At 43.5% G+C, this 24,408-nt stretch overlaps 1 protein-coding gene across 1 annotated transcript in view; it reads right to left on the bottom strand.

Moving 5' to 3' along the window:
- Positions 1–106: 106 nt before the first annotated feature.
- LOC122102922 (serine/threonine-protein kinase WNK1-like) overlaps positions 107–24,408 on the bottom strand; it is a gene marked incomplete at its 3' end in the record, with an annotated part of 33,111 nt that continues 8,809 nt past the window's right edge. Inside the window, 11 exon segments of the mRNA XM_042673541.1 lie at positions 107–235; positions 1,213–1,296; positions 3,167–4,402; positions 6,530–6,646; positions 6,648–6,704; positions 6,706–6,753; positions 6,755–6,787; positions 9,290–9,477; positions 10,865–11,198; positions 13,288–13,507; positions 16,022–16,110. Of these exon segments, the coding sequence (XP_042529475.1) occupies positions 107–235; positions 1,213–1,296; positions 3,167–4,402; positions 6,530–6,646; positions 6,648–6,704; positions 6,706–6,753; positions 6,755–6,787; positions 9,290–9,477; positions 10,865–11,198; positions 13,288–13,507; positions 16,022–16,110 (2,535 nt within the window).

Raw genomic sequence — 24,408 nt, 5'->3', positions numbered from 1 at the left:
TTTTGCTTTCCTATCACAGTAGACTGAGCAACTTCAGCAGACGCTTCACTATCAGGAGAGGAGGCGGAGTCTTACAGAGGATGTGCTTCAGCAATGTAGCGTGTACCTGTTTTCCAGCGGACGCTGGAGCTGGAGGCTGACCCGTGGGCTGGGCGGGAGCAGCATCGCTGGAGGGGACCACATGCGCAAGTGTATACTGCACAGCCTGCTGAGGAGGGGCTGTCTGCTGAACTCCCTGTTGCAAGAGGGAAACACTGATTTGGATGCTTTGATACAAGAATTTGCTATGTTGCTTGGGCTCGTCTTGCACTCCTGGGTCTTAAAAAGTGACCCTTCTGCCCTCTGCTTCTCGAGTAGCTGGGATTACAGATATGTACCACCCAGGCTCAGCCAGTAATTCTGTTTCACTTCAAATCAGCATTAATTTACTTAAGTAAAGCCTCCAATATCTGTAAATTATAATTTCAGTAAGTCATGCAAAAACACAAATTCACCAATTCCCTTAAGTCAAACCCTCCACTCCCAAATCCCCTCACAGAATTTTCCTCAGACGTAAGCCCTTGTTCAAACCTTGAGCCACCATTAGATTTACTAACCCAATGTTGCTCTCACCACAACAGCAGGTGTTTGCAAAGACATTGAGATACCCTAGCCAAATAACTCTTCCAAACCCCACCTGCCATAAAGCCTTCCCAATATCCCCCCATGGCTCAGGGAACAGGGGACCTAATTGGATTGTGTTAAGTAGTTTAAATGGTGAGTTGTGGAGTCACAGCACGTGCAGATTCAAACTATGTGCACCTCTTGCAAACTTTAAGTTACTCAACCATCTCCAGGTCTCTGCTTTCACATCAGTAAAATGGAAACAACACTAGCACCTACGTTTACAGCATTCCCAGGATATGGTGTTCCTAAACCATCACCCTGCTGGAGTTGATCCTTAGGTTTTATTCAATGCTTGTTAATTAAAAGAAGTATTTACTTCCTTTTCAAAAAACCTAGTGAACTGCACCAGCAATGTTACTTACAAAAGACAGATATAGAAAGTAAAGCTGTGGCTCAAGTGGTAGAGCACTCAGCTCACCTGGAGCTGAAGAGCTGAGGGACAGCACCCAAGCCCAGAGTTCAAGCCCCATGACCGACGTTTAAAAAATAAATAAATAAATCTAACAAAAGACAGACATGTGTAAGAAGCAGCAAGGCACCTCTTACCTGAGGAGGATGCTGGGTGGTTTGGGAAGATGGAGCCCCTGTCAAGCCACTTGAGGACGGCTGGCTCTGGCTCTGTCCCTGTGCCTAAAGGCAAAAAACAGACACACACTGGAGCAAAACGTAAGGGGAGGGCGTGCAGGTCAGGTTTCTTGCAACACTCAAGCTCCTGAGATGTTTGCTTAACCAAAGTGACACATTAACTTGACTGAGGATGTTATGGGGGACATCCTTGGGGCCTTGGGGTAGCTTTGTGAGAAGAAGTTCACATCAAGAACATAGCACATATCTTATCTCAACCCATTTTGGAAATCAGCTGGTAGTTAAACGTAACCTACCACAGCTCAGACTCTCATTTTAGCCTGTCAGATCCACAATAAAACCATTACAACAGTAATAAAGTTATCAATGCAGAAAACAAAATTTAATCTGAACGTTTAAGGAGAAAGAGTATTTGAGGATGCCATCTTGGTTCTATACCTTGTTAGTGCCACAGGGAATGTTTTTAAAATCAGAAACAGCCAATCAGGTATAATCCATTTCCTAATAACGCACAGCAATGGCTGTTGGCAGGGGACAGGTGGCAGCAGCTAGAGCCATTTCTGCCCGTCACTACTGGAGAGGGCTGCCGCTGCTAACCACTGGTGGGCAGAGGCCAGGGGGCTGCTAAACGCTCTGCGATGCGCAGGAGACCCTGATCCAACCCAGAACATCCACAGGGCTCCAACTACAAAGACATGGGAATTGAAATAAATGAGCAAGGGTGACACGCACGTAGGACCAGATAGACATTTAGAAAGAGGACATGAAAGGCCACATCTTTGTTGTTCCATTTCAATTTGGAAAAGGTTCTTGAAAGCTTATGTGAATGTATCACCTTCCACGGCAGCTTAAGAGTCTGCACTTGAAATTTTACTTTGGAAAGCTTCAAGAATGCCTGAGCAAGCACAGTAGGGGTTGACAATTTGACAGCTCATGGGGGTTTGCAGAATGCCGAGGCAGTCAAGTTTCAGGATCTTTTCTCTTTTTTGCTTCCAAATACTAATCTGATAGTCTAGGTACATTTTTGGAGTTGCTTATGCCTTTGCTGGGGGAGAATAGGGGAAGAAAGCAGGTATAGTATATAGTACTTTATAAAAAATAAAATGTATGGAAAATTCAAATGATATCCAATTGTGTAGTCTCTTGTGTAGACTACACATACACTTGACACATGTCAAAAGAATGTATGAAATAGGCCTCATTTCTTTAATCCTGAGTCCCTTCCCTTTGGCGTTATCTACATCCTGAGTACATACGCATACACACAACTAAAATCTGAGACAGCACAGCCTGAGACATCTACTCTTCCTGACTTGAGTATTTTAAATTCTTCAAGCAAAAAAGTAAAAAGACCCACCATCTAGATTCTAACTTAACACTAAAATCAGAATCAGCCCTTAATTTTCTAAATTATCTAGGCGTTTAAAACATAGTAATTTGTTTTGATACCATTTCAAAATGGCATTCATTTGTTAATAAGTCCACCTGTCACTTACATCCTCAATACTAATGAAAAAATCTGTGCTTTTAACTAGCATTCCAAAGAGTTTTCACTTCTCCATTTTCATCTTATAGTTACTTTTTTGTGTATTTTTAAAAAATAATAACATTGTTTAGAGTATTTTACTTTAGTATAACCTTATAAATAACCAATGCTAAATCAACCTTACGTTAAAGGCAACTACATTTTCACTACTAATTGAAAATTCCATTTACAAGGGAGAGCAGTCACTGAGGATGACTGACTGTTTAGCAAGCCAATCAGGTAGCTGCTGCCTTCATAGTTTGTTCTTAGGTACAAAGAAGTTATGACCTCCAAAAGATAGAGAAACTATCCTTCAGAAAACCCCAATTCAGGGAATGCAACGGTGCACAGTAGGGTAGTTTAAGAGAACTGCAGAAGTTTTCCTATAACCTGTGGGTGGGGTGCAGATCCTCCTGAGGGAAACGAGGCAGGAAAGACCTGCTGCGATGTGGTTCCTTGGGGGAAACAGAAGAGAAGCGGGGGCTCCTGAAACATTGTCTGAGGCAGACGGATAAAGGATAATGAGACGTCCGAGCCCAAAGGTGCAGCAGCCCCTCCTGTAGGGGGAGGTGACTGAAAATCACTGGGGTCTGAAGAAGTGATTTGTGAAGAGTCACTGGAGTATTCTGGGCTCCCTATCGGCCAGTTCTGTCCAGTAGGCTCTTCCATAGAAATGGTCAGCTCGGGGACAGGGTGGCCCCGCTGCTCGGTCCCGGGCTGCAGGTGGCTGTGTGACCCCACCGACTGAGAAGGTGTGTCTTCCTGTCCCGAGTCCACTGCAGCCTGGAAATTTTGGTAGACACGTTGAGGTAAAATCCCACCTCCTTCTCCCGAAGAGGAGCTTGGTGTTTGGGCGTGAAATTCGAATACACAGTTGCTTCTGCCCTCAGAGCTCTGAGTGAGCACAGCTGGTGCAGAATGAGGAATAAAGACAGGGTGGAATTTTAGACGTGCAGCGTCTGTGCTGTTAGGTGCAGAAGAACTAGAGAGGGGAGATGCTGAGTTCAACGCAGACTCTAACCTCAAATTCTGAACGTGTCCTACCAGGAAAGCCTGCCCCGATGGAAAGTCAAAGACGGAATTTAGGGTGGGCCCCCCTTGCACTGGCTTCTGCTCGGGAATCTGTTTCACAGGAGTTGAAAGCACTGGTGAGCTGTAGGAGAAGCCCTCATACTGTTCTGCCATCTGGGCCTGATAATGGACCCCGGCTAGATACACTGTTTCCTGAGGAATGAAATAGTGAGCATCTTCTGGTAGCACCAGGCCTGGTCTGTAGTCACTGTATGCTGGAGCTGGCTCAAAGGCGGGGACGACCTGTAACTCACACAGCTCTCCAGGGACTCTGCCGGCTGCGGCACCCAACATAACCACAGCCTCTGGTGTCCAGTTAGGCGGGCTGCCACCAGGTGGAAGGAGAGTCTGGCCAGCTGTCCTCAGCAGGGGCTGGAAGTGGCGAGTTTGGGCTTCCAGGAAGGAGGTGCTCTTACGCCGCTGGGAAATGGCTACTTTCGGTGAAGAGGTGGGAGGTGGTGAAAAAGAAACTGGACGTTCATGAATAGTTGGGAAAAATATCTGTGACTCTGGGTATGTTGGGGTCCCCCCACACGGATGCGCCACGGACTGAGGCTGTATCAACATGAATAAGACAAGTAATTCATACATTCATATGTGAAATTACAACAGACATGCACAACTGGACAGTTCTGTGTAACCCTGTGAAACGGTTACACCAACTCTAATAAGGAAGTAACGAGGCTTCTGGAAATTATGTGCAAAATCAAAAACCCATTAAATACATCCAGGGCCAATAAATCAGTCTGTGGGACTCTTTGCATCAGATAAGAGCTGCTTTTCTGCAACTTTCCTGACTCAAAGGGAAAGAAGACTAAACTTCCTAAGTGCTTATTCCATTTTACCTAAAATTAATGTCTGCTCTTAAGACATGTGAAAGAAAAACAAATGTTAACGGGTAATAATGTATTTTTTAAAGGGTAAAAATACTTTTCAGTGCTAAGTTTCTTACATTCTTACTATCCTGTGCTGTTAAATGGGTTATTTTTCATTCACTAATAATATGTCTTCTAAACGGAAATCAGGGGGCTGGAAGTGGGGCTCACGTGGTAGAGCATTTGCCTTGCTAACACTGGCCTGGAGTTCAAACCCCAATACTAGAAATCGGAGGAGCTCTTTGGTGGTTTATAAAGACACATGAACCTAGTAGGTAGGTACACACCTGTAATCCCAGCATTCTGCAGGCTAGGCAGGAGGATTCTGAGGGCCAGGCTAGCCTGGGCCACATAGCTATACTCTGCCTCCAAATTAACCAAAAACAACAGAAAGATAATTTATCTTCCTCATATCTCAAAGATATTTCATTACTGTGGGAAAAATAAAACAGCTTTACTGGTACATAAAACAGGTTAAAGATGCCAATCACCAAAAATTGACTTTTTTGAGAAATGATTAGGACTAAAGGCCATGAATTTACTGACCTGGTATCAAGTCTCTAAATCAGGTGAAATGGATAATAAAAGGATCAGCCCATTTAATTTAGGAGTACATTTTGTTTCTAGAAGCAATTTCTGATGTAAGATTAAATGTAGAATCCTAGCTCATCAAACACAATACACACTACAGCAATGCATGACTCCTTTTAAGGAGATCAGCTCCATTCGGATTAGAGAAGATGCCCATCTCATAAGCAAAGTGATTCAAATATTCAAAATGGCTAAAAAAGAATTTCTATTTCAAATCAGAACATTCATTTTACTGACTGTTTATTCAAGATATGTCCTAAATCTATGTAACATTATATAATCATCTTAATTTAAAAAAAAAAAAACTGAAGGTTATAGGACTGCTAGTTGGGGTTATTAAGTTATTCTGTCTGGAAAAGCAGTAGCAAGGTCCCACAGAACTTAACGCAATTAGAAGAAAATCACAGACATTAATGGAGCCAAAGAAAGTCATATATACTAAATAAAATTAGCATCCAGGCCCCATCCTACTCAACTCAAGAAAAAAATACATCCTATGAGGAAACATTTTGCAACTTGTAGTTTGAAGGATTATTTTACATGAATGGTTACATTCAAGTCAACTTTCACTCTTCAATTGTTCTTTACTAGGGTAAAAAAAACAGACTGAGGCAGGAAAGTCTGTGAGACTCTTAATCATAGAAAAAGCCTGAAGTGGCACCATGGCTCAAGTGGTAGAGTGCTAGCCTTGAGTGAAAAAGAGCTCAGGGACAGCGCCCAGGCCCAGAGTTCAAGCCCCAAGACTGGCCAAAAAAAAAGGGGGGAGGGAACACTCATTAAGCTTCAATACTATCCCTTAAAAATAAACTAAGGAGGAAACCAAAACATTTGGGTAATGTTTGATAGTTGTTTTGTTGGTTATGCCAATAATCAGTTGTAAAGTTAAACAATATAAATGCCTTTTGCTATGACATGAAAATACAAAAACTTTGTGTGTGGAGGATAATATAATAAAAGCTAAAAATTTTTTTGATAAAAGCTAAATTTTATTGGGTATATGTTGATACGTGCACACTATAAGACTGTAAGTATTCCTTCTTATTACCTCCTTGATTTTTATTCTCCTTAAGACCCTGATTACAAAATATTTCCTATAGGAATAATGATTATTCTAAAGCACATATTCAAGTTAATAGTTTCATCTTGCTCTACGTTCAATTTCTCTATCGAGTCTTGGTGCCTGGATGTATTTGCGGGTAATAACTGAGTTACATACAGTAGTGACAAAGAGGGAGGGCAGGCTGGAGCGTCGGTGCTTGCGCTGAGAGGCAGAGTGCATGGGCAGGACACTCTCCAGGGCTCTAGAGAGCTTTTCGGCAAAACTTTCCTCAGGGGCAGTCCGAAGGAGGGGAGGAGAAGGAGGCGCAGCTAGCACTGATGGTGGGGGGGAAGGAACGCTGGGAGGGACGCAGGACAGAGAAGGAACAGCACAGAGATGGGGAACACAAAGCGACATGCTATGGCCACGACGAGGCTAAACAGAAAACAAACACACGTGAAAACAGAACAACACAATACACAGTGGTAACAGGGCAGTGAGCATGAAGAAATGTCCCATCCTCCCCACCCCACACCCTGACCCCCAAAGCACCTGGACAGATCTCAACTATCCTCCCTACTCCAGTGTTTCCCACAATTCCTGAATATTCTGAAACACCCACCATTACAAGTGTGTGAATAGTAAGACTGAAAGTAGCAGATAGAGAAAATGATGAGTATCGGTTTACAGTTTCTGTAAACTTAGCAAGATTAAAGAGGAATGAATTCTATTAGGTTGAAGTATAGTATATTACAAGATTGGGGAGATTTTAAGAGATCATTTTGCAAGAACTGTGGAAACTTGAGGAAAGGATTCTTATTTCTATTTTAGAATGCATCAGAGTAAAAAGTGGTTAGCTTACAGTATTTTAGTACTCTTGCCAATCTTTTGCTGCAAAAGTAAAAATCATTATCTACTAAGGAAAAAGTACAGCATTCCTGAAGAAATTTACAACAGGATATAGGAAATATTTTTTACTCTTGCTAAACACCTTCAGTGTTTTCCTAGGATAGCTGAAATTAAACTTAGATTTACTAGTCTTAAGCTCAAAAGAAAGTGTTTGCTGCTGCCTGTGAACAGCGGGTCTGAGAAAGGCTGCCTGAGTTATGTTTGTTTCCTTTTCCCAAACTGGCTGCAAAGAAGGCCCTATGCCCAAGTACCACTATGTATCATCATGATACTTTACTGTTTCCATTTTTTTAGCCCTAGTTTCTTTCTCTAATTTTTAAAATGTCAGTTACAAGTTTTATGTATCATTGTAAGCCTTGGTGAATCCTTTCTAGCATAAGAACAATTATAAACTTCCTTAATTCTTCAAAATACCTCCACAGAATACTGTCATTAAAAGATAAGAGTTCCACCTGCTTTGAGAATACCTGCTAAAGGTAGCTATGTTAGTGGTTCAAGCATGTAATGCCCTCATAAGTGATCAATATAGAAGAGATCAATATTTGTAACCCTGTAATGAGGGAAGTCAAGAGTAAGAAATCATAGTCTGAAAATCTAATTTCATGTTTCAGGGGAAAAGAAAAAAATCTATTAGAACAAAGATAGAAACTGGTTAAGAAATGCTGACAAGTAATATTTGCCAAAACACAGGAACAGACCTTCTGTGTAGTCATTATAAAGCAATTTGGCTCTCTGAGTGCCCTTGAAGGTTAGACAGTTAAAAAAAAAAAAAAAGTAGTGTGTTAGTGGGTTTCTTTGTGTTACTACAGCCATTCATCCGAAGACCTAGCCAAAGCAGGACTGAGCAATGGACTTGAAACAAATATCTTCTATTTCAAGCACAGAAGACCAGAGCAAGCAAAAGTATTCTCAGAGAAAAGATTTTCCTTTAATGAGAAACAAGAATCCATAACATTCAGAGTAAAAGCCTCGTGAAGTGAAAAAGAATCAGTCTACGTAAAGAGCTCAGTACCCAAGACAAGTGCTATAAAATGACTAGCTACTATCACCATGTCCTTTCTGAGGCCTCTGGTGTATTTTGGAATCAGCTAGTGAAAACGAGGTCTATTATTTGATGACCAACCTCTCTAACATTCTCATGACAAGCAAAGGGAGTAATAATGCATATGTATACATCTATACACAGACCAGCAAATAGTTTTGAAATGACTTCTGCAAACTAGCTCCAAAAATAATCAGTAATAAAACAGATACCAAATAAAGGGAACAGCAAATGAACGTATACTGGGGAAGGAACCTCTGTTCAACACAGACTTTAAAGGCAAAAACACGCATAGCAACTGATGATCAAACTCAATACAAGCGCTGAAGGAAATGGTCATACAAATACAGGGTCCTTCACTATATTGACATGCAACATTCTGGAATGGTTCAAAGGCTTACCTGTCTCTTTATAAGATATGAAATCTTACAGAAAACACTTATTATTTAAATAAGCTTTTAAAGAAAACTCTCCTTGCCCCACCCCCAAATTATCTGCATGTCTAGTTGATGGTCCTTTGAACAGTTTCCCTGTGCAGTGTGGAAAACTCTGTCTACACCTGGGCATAGCCGCCTCACGTGGGCAGCTCAGCACTCAGCTGCTTCTCACACACTGCCGTGTCGACACTCCGGCTGCACAGCGTCTGCTGCCCTGCGGACACAGCCGCCCCTCAGTGTCTACGGGGGCTGAGTGGTTCCAAGTGCCCCTACCATACCAGAACCTGCAAGGTGCCCAGGTCTCAAAAAAAGTGGGGCAATGTTCCCACCGAACCTACAAACATCTTCCTGTGAACCCCGAAGCCTCTTCACATTGCTGATGATATTCAGTGTAAATGCTGTGTCAAAACAGACTTTTTTTTCTTTAGCATTTTAGTGTTTGAATTTACCACTGTTGAGCCCACAAATCCAGAGGGCTGACTGCATACCATTTGCCTCTATTTTCTACTTGGGAGTCTCATTACCAGAGTGTGCTGTGCATCTACTCACCATGCTTGTGGGTGGATAGACCCCGTGGGTCTGTGACTGTGCTTGCACAGGAGAAGCTGTGTGCCCTGGAACTGCACCTGCTGAGTGTGCCTGCTCATGCTGGGAGCCAAATGACACTGTCTGCTGGCTGCTCACTCGAGATTCCGTGAAGATGGACGATCCCTGACCACTGTCAATGGTCCCATCCGCTGGAGAAGAACCCAACCATGGGAGGGGATGAGAATGATCATAAAGGAAGCTGACATTTTCCTAACCACTTTACATCAGGGTTAACTGACTTCTTTGCACAAAATAAACTAAATTTTTTTAAAAAAAGAATGGAGATCTATCTTATTAACTGTCTATATTTAAATAAGGAAATCATATAGGGGAGAAGTTTTGGGGTTTTTTGGTTGGTTGTGGAGCTTGCACTCTGGGCGTGGGCACTGTCCCCGAGCTCTTCAGCTTAAGGCTGAGGCTCTTCCACTTGAGCTACAGCACCACTTCTGGTTTTCTGAGTGGTTAACTGGAGATAAGAGTCTCAGACTTCCTTGCCTGGGCTAACTTTGAACTGTGATCCTCAGATCTCAGCCTCCTGAGTAGCTAGGATGACAGGCGTGAGCCACTGGCGCCTGGCATAGGGGAGAAGTTTTAAACTTAAAAAAATTCACAGAGCTGGGAAGGTGGCTTAGTGGTAAGAGTGCTTGCCTAGCATGCATGAAACCTGGGTTTGATTCCTCAGTACCACATACACAGAAAAGGCAGAAGTGGCTTTGTGGTTCAAGTGGTAGAGTGCTAGCCATGAGCAAAAGAAGTTCAGGGACAGCATCCAGGCCCTGAGTTCAAGTCCTAGGACTGGCCAAAAACAACTAAATAATTAAAATTTAGTATCATCTGAAAAAAAGGGGGGGAATATTGTAAGGAAATCTTTTTTTGGGGGGGGGGATCTGGTCGAGGGGCCTGAACTCTGGCCTGGGTGCTGTCCCTCAGCTCTTCAGCTCAAGACTAGCGCTCTACCACTTGAGCCACAGCACCACTTCCTGCTTTTTTCTTTTTGCTTATGTGGTGCTGAGGAATCGAACCCAGGGCCTCAGGCATGCAAGGCAAGTGCCCTACCACTGAGCCACCTTCCCAGCCCCTGTAAGGAAATCTTAACTTTAATCTAGCTTTCAAAAGTTTGCTTAGGAAGACTTGTGACCTGGTATTAAGCAGTTAATTTAATAACTCTTGATCTCATTAATGTTTAGTCGATTTACCATTTACCTTTGCTACAAGAACCAAACTAGGTTAGTAGGAATAACCTGAAGTAGCTAACTTGTTCGTTCTTCATTAATTGCCACTTATTTTAAACTTTTTAGAATTATAATCCTTAAATATGAACACCCAAAATGTTATAACAGTTGAGATTATTTCATATCTTACTGACGTTTCCTCAATGTCTCATCCTTCTGTTCTACTGGTCATGGGCATGAGAATAAAAACAGAAGACAGCAACCACTTCATACATTTTTAAGTTATACACAGAATTAATCATTCAAAACAGGACACTACCCAGCACAATTCACTAGCATGTTCATCTGTACCCCAAACACTCACACAGCACAGATACACCGGGCTGTGGATACTGTAGTTGTTGATGCTGGTCTGCCTCGGGTTCTTCAGGCTCTACTTGCGTCGACACGGACGCAGAGGTGGTGGGGGCCGTAGGTGCGCCGGTGCCAGCAGGAGGGGTCTGCTGGGCGCTGGTCTGGGAAGCACTCGACTGCTGCTCCACCTGCTGCCGGAGACCATTCTCTTCCTGTCTTCGTTTCTCCTGCTCCTCCCGCACCTGCTGCCGCTGCTCTCGTTTCCTCTTAATCAACGACACTCTGTCTTTGATAGCTTTAGCCATGGTCTTATGATCACCTTCACAGACATACCCAGACTCTACCTACAGAAAGAAATGGGGTATCAAAAGAACAATGAAACCAACAAAGGCACCACAGACAGCGGGGAGGTGATGGCCACTGCTATGGCTGCCCTGTGGCACACACTTCCCACCGCCATGGTGGGTGCCCCCCTGCGGGTGCCGCCATTCTACGAGTCTACTCCAGTGGATGTTCACAATTCTAACTGCTCTTCGTCCTTTCAATAGGCAACCTCTTATCCAGCTGAAACAATGGTGACAAGTGTATGTGTTTAAGGGTGATGAAATACAGTCATTATATTAAATGTACATTATGTAAAAGTTCATCTATACAACTTGAGGGTATGGATGGGACTGGGAAGAATGGGGAGAATTGAAGGGTAACATCAATCAAAATACACTGTACTCATAATCCGACTTGTGAAACTGAAACTCCTTTGTACAACTACTTTAAAAATTAAAAAAAGAAAAAAAAACCAGTAAGTCAGGTGCCAGTGGCCCCCACCTATAATCCTAGCTACTCAGGAGGCTGAGATCTGAGGATCTCAGTTCAAAGTCTGCCTGAGCAGGAAAGTCCATGAGACTTAGCTCCAATTAACCACTAACAATCTTGAAGTAGGGTTGTGGCTCAAGTTACAGAGCACTAGCTTTTAGCAAAAAGGCTCAAGGAACAGCACCCAAACCCTGGGTTCAAGCCCCAAGACTGGCACACACTCAAAAAACTCAAGCAATAAAAAAAGCAAACTACCAATAACGTGTGTGTGTGTGTGTGTGTGTGTGTGTGTGTGAGAGAGAGTGCGCACGCGCACGTGCGTACGTGCCAGGAATAGTGGTGGCTCAAGCCTGTATTCCTAACCACCGGTGAGGCAGAGCTCAAGGGATTATGGTTCAAGGTCAGCCCCAATAAAAAGCTGGTGACTCCATCTTAGCCGGAGTGGGATGGGTCATGTATGGCTATAATCCCAGCTCTGGGGAAGCACAGTGGCCGGCAGTGGTGTGTGCTTGTCATCCCCAGGGATACCAAGAGGCACAAATAGGAGGGCTGCAGGACAGGCTAGCCTGGGCATAAAACCAGGCCCTACTACAAAAATAACCAACGGTGCCAGGCACCAACAGCACATGCCTGCAATCCTAGCTAGTCAGGAGGCTGAGATCTGAGGAATGCGGTGCAAAGCCAGTCTGGGTAAGGAAATCGGTGAAATTTTTATCTCCAATTAACCAACACAAAGCCTGAAGTATAGCTGTGGGTCAAGTGGTAGAGAACAAAATCACAGGGATAGTCCAGGCCTGGGAAGGTGGCTCAGTGGTAGAGGGCTTGCCTTGCATGCATGAGGCCCTGGGTTCGATTCCTCAGTACCACATAAGCAGAAAAAGTTGGAAGTGGCGCTGTGGCTGAGGTGGTAGAGCGCTAGCTTTGAGCTGAAGAGCTGAGGGACAGCGCCCAGGCCCAGAGTTCAGGCCCCACGACCAACCAAAAAAAAAAAAACCCAAAACCCCATGACAGGCAGACAGGAACACAGGCACGTGCGCACATGTGGGAGCACGCACACACCAAGCATTGCTTTTACACCTGACGCTAACAGGCAACTACTGCTGTATGGTTCACACTAGGCATATTCTATGAACATCCTGGCATAACTGGCTATTTTAGGCACTTTAGCAAACCTAACTTGGTAAAGGGGTAAAAGGTTATCCTGTTAGCAAAAGTGATCTTTTACATATACCGGAGGTGAGAGTATACCAAAAACTACTAACAATTAATCTGGAAAACTTTCAAAGTAAAAAATAGTTGATAGCTTCACATTGTTTTATAAGGCTTCTGTAATTATGAGTCTAAGGTTAACTGATAGAAACAACTTTTAAGTGGCAAATGGTGGCACATGCCTATAATTCTAGCACTAGAGAGGCTGAAGAAGGAGAAATTTTAGTTCAAAGCCATCCTGGCTATATATGAAGATCCTGTCTCAAATAAACTACTCCAAAAGAAGCAAACTAAAATTATAACTTTCCTTAGAACTGAAGACTTATGCAAATTATTAGTCATTCAACCTCAAAGACTTTGAAATATATAAATGTACAGCAACTGCTAAATGGTTGATTAGTGTCAATTTACCATTTCTTGAGCAACATCTTCTGGCACATCTCTCTCCAAGTCAAAGGAGAATTCAATAGCTTCATTGTCTTTGTACTTCCCCTTTAATTTCTTAATATCTTCAATACGCAGCCATAACTTAATAGCTATCTTTTCTCCATCGTCTTCTTCAGCTAATTCTACCCGTACCCCTGTTTCCTCCTGGAAGAAGGCATGGTTCAAAAGATCTTTGATGGAATATCTTCCAAAGAGAGAGAAGAGAAACACAGTATCAGTACTATGAAAAGAAAATTTTCGCCAGGTGCCGGTGGCTCATGCCTGTAATCCTAGCTACTCAGGAGGCTGAGATCTGAGGTTCATGGTTCAAAGCCAGCCTGGGCAGGAAAAGCCGTGAAACTCTTATCTCCAATAAACTACCAGAAAACCAGAAGTGGCACTGTGGCAAGTGGTAGAGGGCTAGCCTCGAGCTGAGGGACAGCGCCCAGGCCCAGAGTTCAATCCCCATGACTGTCCAGAGAGAGCGAGAGAGAGTGAGAGAGAGCGAGAGAGAGCAAGAGAGAGCAAGAGAGAGAGAGAGAGAGAAGAAAAGATAATTTTATTTGAGAAAGGGCCTCACTATGCTGCCAGTGTGGCCTCAAACTCCTGAGCTCAGGCAATCCTCCTGCCTCAGCCTCGCAAGTGCTAGAACTATAGGCATTCATCATGGCACCTTGAACAAAGAACTTTCAAATGTATCTGGTTGTTAATTATATAAGACTGTATAAGATAAGGAAAAGCCTGTAACTCATTTGTCTAGACATTAGTCTATTTGAACATGATTTGAACAGTCATACTCCTAAGTTATTCAATGACATAATCCATTTTATGAGTAAGAGGTAATAGTAATAATTTTAAAATCAAATAATACAATCTCATTAGGGCTATGACAAGGGATGCATAAAATTTCAAAGTATCAAAGTACCACTGAACCCTTTATACAGCATTTTTTAACTAGCAACAACAACAAATACCCAAGGAGCTATCCCCTTGTCATTATGAAATAAAGGCTCAAAGAGGTTAAGAGTCTCACTCATAGGTTTAAAGCTGTCATTGATGTAATCAAAAGTAGACGTGAGCCGATGCTGGTGGCTCACGCCTATAATCCTATCTACTTAGGAGGCTGAGATCTGAGGATCGAGGTTCAAATTCAAAGCCAGCCCGGGCAGGAAAGGCCATGAGACTCTTATCTCCAATAAACCACTAGAAAACCAGAAGTGGCTGCTGTGTCTCAGGCAGTAGAGCACTTGCCTTGAGCTCAAGAGCACAGGGACAGCACTCAGGCCCAGAGTTCAAACCCCACATCCGCCAAAAAAAAGAAAAAGGAGATATGAAAAGAAGGTACTAGGCAAGCACAAGATATAATGCGGGAAAAATCTACAAAATAAACTTTTCCCTAGCTTCCCACCTTCTCCTAGAGAGATCTCTATTTACCTCTATAAATCTTTTCAATTTGTGGACAAGGCAAGAAAGGCTATTGTATAACACCTTTCTTTAGACAAAATAGTTTCAAAATACCAGTAATCTACTAAACTGTTCCATCCAGAAAACAAAGAATAATATAAATCCCCAAAAACAAATATTCCTTTGTTTGCAGTAAAAGGAATTTTTACTTTTTTAAGGACGCAGTGTATATAAAAACAGAAACTCAAACTACCTAGTGAAGTGTTGTTACGATCATGATATTAAGCTCTTCCAAATAACAAAGTCATGAAAAGAATATGAGACTAGAGCTATGAAGATAGCAATTCTTTAATTTGGTTGATATACCTGGCTGCTCTCGTTTTTCAGGGGTAGATTATAGTCAATTTACAATTTCTATTTGTATTAGGCTGGATACTTTTTCTTTTTTGGCCAGAAGCAGGGATGGTGAAGGCAGATTATTTTTCAAAACCAGATTTTGGACCCTTGCCCTGCCTTACGGGAGATGAGTCAGCTCTATGGCAGATCAGATTCTGGCCACTCCTGTTAGTGCCAGTGTCTGAGCCAGATCTCCTCCCAAGCCTCGGGTGAAGTCTTCTCTTTTTACTCAAAGGACTTTTGCTGTTTTGCTCTTCTTCAGTTTTGGAGTAAGAACAGGAAACCAAGGCCTATAAAGCGGCTCTCACGGAAGCTTCATTTAAGGTGGTTCTGGCTTACCTCAACCCGCTAAGCCTCACTTCTACAATGGTAGGGGCTCCACGGTGCGAGCAGAAACATAGGCATCAGTCTGTGCAGAATGAGCACTGCACTTGGCAGGCATCAGTCTGGGCAGAATGAGCACTGCACTTGGCAGGCACCAGTCTGTGCAGAATGAGCACTGCACTTGGCAGGCATCAGTCTGGGCAGAATGAGCACTGCACTTGGCAGGCACCAGTCTGTGCAGAATGAGCACTGCACTTGGCAGGCATCAGTCTGGGCAGAATGAGCACTGCACTTGGCAGGCACTAGTCTGTGCAGAATGAGCACTGCACTTGGCAGGCACCAGTCTGGGCAGAATGAGCACTGCACTTGGCAGGCACCAGTCTGTGCAGAATGAGCACTGCACTTGGCAGGCACCAGTCTGTGCAGAATGAGCACTGCACTTGGCAGGCATCAGTCTGTGCAGAATGAGCACTGCACTTGGCAGGCACCAGTCTGTGCAGAATGAACACTGCACTTGGCAGGCATCAATATGTGCAGAATGAAAACTGCACTTAGCAGGGAATTTGTGTTTAAGCCAAAACACCGGACAACTCACCTTTCATCTTTGTTTTGTCTTATGCAACCTTCAATGATTTCTTTCACTTCAGGAATTGCTACTTTGTCAAAACTTGCCGGCTTCACCCCCTGAAAACCAGAAATTTAGGCACAGAACAGATTAATAAGGCTGGAAATGTGGCTTAGTGGTAGAGTGCTTGCATAGCAAGCATGAAGCTCTGGATTCAATTCCTTTTTACTACATAAATAGAAAAGGCTAGAGAAGAGGGGCTGGGAAGGTGGCTCAGTGGTAGAGCGCTTGCCTTGCATGCATGACGCCCTGGGTTCAATTCCTCAGCACCACATAAACAAACAAACAAACAAAAAAAACAACCAGAAGTGGCTCTGTGGCTCAAGTGGTAGAGCGCTAGCCTTGAGCTCAAGAGCTGAGGGACAGCTCCCAGGCCCAGAGTTCAGACCCCATGACCTGACCCCCCCCCCCAAAAAAAAAGGCTAGAGAAGAGGTGCTGTGGCTCAAGTGGTAGATGCTAGCTTGGAGCAAAAAGCTCAGGGACAGTGCTCAGGCCCTAAGTTCAAGCCCCAGGACTAGCAAAAAAAAAAAAAAGAGTAAGAAACACTTTGACATGGTCACTCACTCCTATATATGGCAAGAAGAAAACTGGCTTCTTCCAGACAAAGGAAGTTATTGGTTAACCAGAAAGCCACACGTTCTAATCTGCTAGAAAATGTTTTGTTTAACCCAGCATGCTAGTACTTGACTTACATCAACAGCTACTTGAACCAAATCCACCTATGGGTATGAATGAGCAGGGCTTCACAGGCAACAAGTGGTTATAGTATCTTACAATACTTCAACTAGAATAAGACTTAGGGGCTGGACCTGGCTCACCAGGATGACTAAACCAAATTGTCCTGTGCACAGGAAACACATCCAATGTGGAGTGATACATTGTACTTGACTCGCACAAAAGATAAACTTAAGGAAAAGATTAGCACCATCTGATATAATACTAACTAGAACATCACAGTAATCATTTAGAGTCTTCATGAAGTGCAAATTCTTGGAACATAAAACTTGCAGCAAGCCAGGCACCAGTGGCTCACACCTATAATACTAGCTACTCAGGAGACTGACATTTATTTATTTATTTTTTTGGAGGGGCCAGTCGTGGGGCTTGAACTCTGAGCCTGGGCACTGTACCCTCAGCTCTTCAGGTAGCATTCTACCACTTGAGCCACAGCGCCACTTCTGGCTTTTTCTGCTTATGTGGTGCTGAGGAATCGAACCAACCCAGGGCCTCATGTATGCAAGGCAAGCACTCTACCACTAAGCCACCTTCCCAGCCCCATTCTTTTGCTGTTGTTGTTTTGTTGTCGGTCATGCGTTTTTTGGTTTTTTACCCATTGCTGGAAGCTCTTGTTTTGGTTTGTCCTGGGGCTTGAACTCTGGGTCTGGGCACTGTCCCTCAGCTCTTCAGCTCAAGGCTAGCGCTCTACCACTCGAGCCACAATGCCACTTCCGGCTTTTTCTGTTTATGTGGTGCTAAGGAATTGAACCCAGGGCCCCATACATAGAGGCAAGCATTCTACCACTGAGCCACCTTCCCAGCTAGAAGGCTAAGAGCTGAGGATCACAGTTCAAAGTCAGCCATGGCAGGAAAGTCCATGAGAATCTTATCTCCAATAAACCACTCAGAAAACCGGAAGTGGAACAGTGGCTCAAGTGGTAGAGCTCTCGCCTTGAGCTGAAGAGCAGAGGGACAGCGCCCAGATCCAGAGTTCAACCCCCATCACAAAAAAAGCCAGAAGTAGAGCTGTGGCTCAAAGTGGTAGAGCACTAGCCTTGAGTTCAAGCCCCAGGACAAACCAAAACAAGAGCTTCCAGCAATGGGTAGAAAACATAAAAAGGATGTGGGAACCAAATGCTATCATCTGAGAGGTAAGTAGATGGAAGATAATTCCTATCTAATGACTCATGGATTAAAATAAAAAAAGTCTGGTTTATTGCAGCACTGTTCGCAATAGCTAGGATATGGAAACAACCTAGGTGCCCCACCACAGATGAATGGATCCAAAAATTGTGGTATCTATACACAATGGAATATTATGCAGCCATTAGAAATGACAAAATAATGGCATTTGCAGGGAAATGGATGGAGCTAGAAGGAATCATGTTGAGCGAGGTAAGCCAAGAACGAAGAGACAAACGGTACATGGTCTCCCTCATAAGTGGATGCTAAATCCAAAAGGTTAGTGATACGACAAAACTAACAGGACTTAAGAAACAAAGAACTCCCGCTCATCTGGTTGAACCACTACTAAATATCCTCATGCTGCTGATCACAAATATGGTATATAACATGTGAACACTGTTATATATTACAGACTGTGGTAGACAATTTGCTCCAGGGAAGTTAGAATGAACTTGTGACTTTGAAATTATGTAATCATTTAATCACAATCAAAAAAAAAAAAAAAAAAAAAGAACCTCGGGGAAGGGAGGGAGGGAGGGGATGGTAGGGGGAAAACAATGGAGGGGGTAACAATGTTCAAGAGGAAGTGTACTCATAACCTCACTCATGTAACTGTGACCCTCTGTATAGTAGCTTTACAATAAAAAAATAAAATAAAAAAAAAATAAAAAAATAAAAAAAAAAATTAAAAAAAAAAAAAAAAAAGTCTGATTCTTAATTCCCATCTAGTAAAACATGGATTAAAACAGAAAAGTCACATTCCTAATTCCCACCTAGTGACACTGAATACAAGAGTTCAAGGGGCTGGGAAGGTGGCTCAGTGGTAGAGCACTTGCCTTGCATGCCTGAGGCCCTGGGTTCGATTCCTCAGCACCACATAAGAAAAAAGAAAAAAGCCGGAAGTGACACTGTGGCTCAAGTGGTAGAGCGCTAGCCTTGAGCTGAAGAGCTGAGGGACAGCGCCCAGGCCCAGAGTTCAGGCCCCACGACCGGACCCCCCCCCCAAAAAAAAAAAAAATTCACCCAGATCCTGATTATCAAAGAAAATTCCTTAAAGAAGAACATATCGATGTGCATGAACATACATACAATCTGGAGTGACCCACCGAAAAGTCACCTGGGACATAAACCAGAAAGAAAAAGGTCATTTTTTTACATAATCATCATAATCACAGGCTTCCAAATAATGACAACAAAATGATTTAATGGTAAAAATATCACCTTACTCCTCTTTTTTTTTTTGGGAGGTCCGGTCGTGGGGCCTGAACTCTGAGCCTGGGCGCTGTCCCTCAGCTCTTCAGCTCAAGGCTAGCGCTCTACCACTTGAGCCACAGCACCACTTCCGGCTTTTTTTCTTTTTTGCTTATGTGGTGCTGAGGAATCGAACCCAGGGCCTCAGGCATGCAGGGCAAGCGTTGTACCACTGAGCCACCTTCCCAGTCCCACTCCTCTTTTCTTATATGTTTTTTATTGTAAAAATACTGTACAGAGGAGTTACAGTTACATGAGCAAAGTAATGAATACATTTCCTATCAAGCATTGCTACCTCCTCCCCTTTGTTTTTCCTCTAACCTTACTCCTCTTTACTTTGATATATACCTGAACAAAGATGAAGGTCAATTTCAAGAGCCCCACAATCCTCCAAGTTCCATCCCTTACCCTACTTCTAACCTAGCCACTTAAAGCAAATCATTACCCACTCTTCTGAATAAAGTGAAAAATGCAAAACCAGACAGATCAGCTGGCCGGCTCTAACTCGTGCTGAGGAAAACTAATCTTCACTTAGAAAGGCAGGGCACACAGCTCTGTCATTAACTCCCTCAGAGCCAGCAGCTCCTGGTGTACCTGGCTTTTCTTTCCTTTTTTTTTTTTTTTTTTCTTTTGCCAGTCATGGGGCTTGAACTCTGTGCCTGGGTGTCCCTGAGCTCTTCAGCTCAAGGCTAGTACTCTACCACTTGAGCCACAGTGCCACTTCCAGCTTTTTTCTTTTTGCTTATGTGGTGCTGAGGAATCGAACCCAGGGCCTCATGCATGCAAGGCAAGCGCTCTACCACTGAGCCACCTTCCCAGCCCCCGTACCTGGCTTTTCCAATTCCAGGGTTTCTGGGGTGCCTACAGCATATCAAGACTTGGTGTGTTTATCAAACAGGTTGCTTTCGTTGACCTACAAAATCCATGTGCACACATTTCATAGACTTTGATTTCTTTGCCAACTAATTGAAGTGAATCATAATACAGAATTCTCTGGTTTAATCTCCAAGTTTCTGCTTCTTAAAGGCTTCAGTTTCAAATGCGTTAGGATAAGATTTAGATCAATTTCAAAGTATCTCTCTGTCTCTCCCTCCTTACTTCCTCCCTCTCTTCTCTCTCTCCAGGGTCTCTGTGAAACCCTGGCTGGCCACACACTCACTATCTACCCAAGTGCTGGAACAGTGGGCTTATAACAACATCACGCCCCCTAATCATCAAACCTTTCCTAACCACTTAGAATTGACAAACAGCGACCGCCCCTCCATCCCGGCCAAAAAAAGGCATTCTAAAGTTAACTACTTCAGTACTTTTACCAAAACTCTCTATACATATTATCAAAAAAGCAAGTTCTAACACACCTTTTACATAGACCAGAAATTCTTACCTACCTCATGTACATCTCTTTGCAGGCAACAGCAGCAATGAGAATTTACAATGACAAATACTGAGCAAAAATCTTTCCTTGTGAAATCCATCAGGAAAGACCATAAATAGACTCCCAATTCAATAAAAAATAAGGGAAAATAAAAACTCCGTAGAGCAGCTCAGCCTACAGCATGAGCAGGCATGGCCCTGCATTAGGAGGCACGGGCCCCATGCTGACCCAGCTCTTCCGCCAGCTCGCTCCTGTCAGGCAACAACTGTGGCTTTGTGTCGGCTCTGTGGACAACACTCCACTCGGAAAGGCAGAGACACTACCCCGTCTGGCTCCTTCTGCTTCCCCTGCCAGGCAAAGGCAAAGGCAGACTTCCCTTTCCTCAAAGCTCCACCTCCTGCTTCACTCATGACAGCACGTCCCGCCTCAGTCCTGCCTGGCGCATTACCTGAAACCCCTTTACTAAAACACCCCGAGCCCAAATCAGATTCAACTGTGGTTTTTGGTTCTGAAGTGGGGATCGAATCCAATAACGTGTGATTTCAGAACACGTAGCCAAAAGAACACCCGGCAGCCCTTATAATGCTCTGGTTGAGTTCTTACTTCACTCTATGATATACTAGTTAGTGTGAGCTGAACTCAACTCAAACTCATTTTACAAGGGTGAAATTCAACTGCCTTCTACTCTCTCGGAGTGTGTGTTTATATTAAAGTGCAAAGAAAACGTCATTTTCCTTTACCTTCTAAGAAAAACCTTCACATGCATAAGCACATTTCAGTTTTCCAGGTAGATCCCATGGACCCAAATGCTTGTTAGGCAAGCATTCTACCTCGAGACACACATCTTTCTGTTTTATTTTTCTTCCCCGGTAGGATCTCCCTGGCACCTTGACCCTCCTCCATCTGCCTGAGTTTCTGGGATTACAGGCTTAGGCCATAAGGCTTCTCCTACACTTCTCCCTTGGTGTGATCCAGAACAGAACCTGTACTGAGAGACATCTAAGATGTCTCTTCTCCCAGATCATTTAAGAACTTCTATGAGGGCTGGGAAGGTGGCTCAGTGGTAGGGTGCTTGCCTTGCATGCATGAGGCCCTGGGTTCCATTCCTTGGCACCACATAAGCAGAAAAAGCCAGATGTGGCACTGTGGCTCAAGTTAGAGTGCTCGCCTTGAGCTGAAGAGCTGAGGGACAGCGCCCAGAAGGGCCCACGACCGACAAAAAAACAAACAACAACAAAAAAAAGAACTACTATGATTGTCGATGAGTTCTTGAAGATAAATGCTACAAAAACAGCTGGCAAACAGTTCTGCTATTGGTATTCTTATTTCTCCTATAGCCAAACATCTCTGTCCAGGAAAATAAGATTTTTACTGGCTTGCTAGCTCTCAAAATCACATTACAAGTGGAGAGTGAATAAGGGTGCTCACTGGACACCCACTATGTTGAAAATGAACTGTACAACTTGTGGGTGGGGATGAGAGAGAAAAACTGGGAGAGAATGAGGAAAGAGGCGACCATGACCAAAAGGAAATGGACTCTTTACCTGACTTACATAAACTGTAACACTCTGTACATCCCTTTGTAATAACAATACACAAAAACATAACCTTGTATTCTCAGCCCCCTCTCATTTGAGATGTGCCTCCTTGGTTCAACCCTCTCTAGAACAGGACGCCACACCACGGGTGGCCCACCCAGCTGACACTTAACTGTGAGTGCCAGTCATCTGACATCACATTATTGTAAGTGATTATTTCCACATCTCCAAGACAGATGCAGGAATACATGTTTAGAAAGACTTAAATAAGACTTGAAAGGAGACAACTGTGGCCCATGTCAAAGTCAGAATCCATCTGTGTCTTCAGCTGGTGATTACTAAATGGGTGTTGGGCATCTACTACTCCACACTGCATCACCCTTACAACCCACAATGCCACCAACAGGGGTACGGGTCTAATTACTGGTACAGCCAAAGTGAGAATCCAGATTTCCTGGTGACTGAGTCAATGTTGTTTCTAGCTCATGCTTCTGTGCTTCTTCATGTCCTTAACATGGAATGGAAAACCTCACTCCATGACTCCCTCCATCTCTACCCATCTCCCCAGAGTCCAAACTAGGTACCTCTTCAATGAATAAATACTTTTAATACCCTTATTTCCAAGACACCAGAACCTTTAGTGTGTCCGGAAAACTGGTCACCTGTTGAGTGAGTCCTGGAGCCTTGTTCCTACTGGCAGTATGCCTTTACTGCCCTCCAGTCAAGCAGATGTGCATTTCAACTGGCAAAAGACTCTACTCTCTCTCTTTTTTTAGCCAGTTAAGTGGTAGGCTTCTTTTGGGTTTACCTCAAGTTATGCAACAGTCTACCATGGGGGGCAGCAATTACAAAGATTCTGTGAATCTTTTAATACTTAGCACAGGAATTACTTCCAAGACACCAGAATATTCAGTCAAGTTGGAATATAAAATGCAGTATAAAAAAATACCTTTCTATGTTACTCTCTAAGTTTTTATTCTATTATCTATTGCCTGATGAATCACTGACCAAAATTTGGGACTGATAAAATGAGCTGTCCTGAAGAATTCTAAAGAACGTCACAATTGTTCTATAGCATTTCTATTATTAGAGAGGATGCCCAAACCGTCACCTTCAACCTTAAGTCACAGTAGGGCGGCCCGTGCCTCTGCGACTGACTCAGACCCCAGAAGCCACGGGCAAGACGGCGTGTAAGGTCCCTTAATCTTCAAACACTATCTGCCAGGATTGTCTCACTTCTTTCTGTTAAACAAACAGTAATTATAATTTGTTATATAAGAACAAAAAGGAATTTTACCCTAAGGACTTGAATCCAGTTTTCCCCAGATAGAGGGTTCAATTTTTGTACTCCAAAGGTGAATCAAATCAGTAACAAAGTCAAATTACACAAACAAAGTAATTAAAATCCCCATTATTTCTAACTTGGTTGTTACGGGGCTGGATTTGGCCAGATTCTTACTGACACGAACCATTAGTTTACAGGAATCTGAACATACCATATGACCCCACTGGAAAATACCCTGCCTAATTGAGCTACCTCTATCAAAGGAAACAAGTATGTCCGGGATCACCCACGGCTCATTGCTCTCGGGATACATGAGAGCTGATGCCTGCCCCAGCCTCGCTCACATAAAAAGTGGATGCCATTTGCATTGCACTTAATAGCAGAAAAAGCTTGTGCTAGGTACACCACTATACCACGTGGACCTTCCCTCCACCAGTCACACAGGTTTCAAGGTCACTAGGCCAAGGAGACAAGTATAGGATGCAGCCATACAGTTTCTCTGTGTGAAATGAAGACCATACAGAATGTATGTTTTGAAATCTTTCTTTCTGGGGTATCTTCTACTTATGTTACACACATTCCCTAACTGTTTTCCTTCAAAGTTTTCCTTGTAAAAAAAGAACAAGCCAGGCACCAGTGGCCTGTCACCCTAGCTACTCAGGAGCCTGAGATCCAAGGATGGCAGTTCATAGCTAGTCCGGGCAGGAAAGTCCTTGAGACTCTTATCTCTAATTAACCACCAGAAAATGGGAAGTGGTGCTGAGGATCTATTGGTAGAGCACTAGCCTTGGACTGAAGAGCTCAGGGACTGCACTCAGGCCCAGAGTTAAAAAAAAGGAAGAACAAAAAATAAAAAACTTTAAAGTCCAGCGGGCGCTGGTGGCTCACGCCTGTAATCCTAGCTACTCAGGAGGCTGAGATCTGAGGATCTTGGTACAAAGCCAGCCCGGGCAGGAAAGTCCCTGAGACTCTTATCTCCAATAAACTACTAGAAAACTGGAAGTG

The sequence above is a fragment of the Dipodomys spectabilis genome, unplaced genomic scaffold, assembly GCF_019054845.1.
Source record: "Dipodomys spectabilis isolate Male_0828 unplaced genomic scaffold, ASM1905484v1 ptg001012l, whole genome shotgun sequence".
NCBI lineage: Eukaryota > Metazoa > Chordata > Mammalia > Rodentia > Heteromyidae > Dipodomys > Dipodomys spectabilis.
The sequence above is the reverse complement of the archived record's forward strand: the minus strand, read 5'-3'. Positions and strand labels throughout refer to the sequence as shown.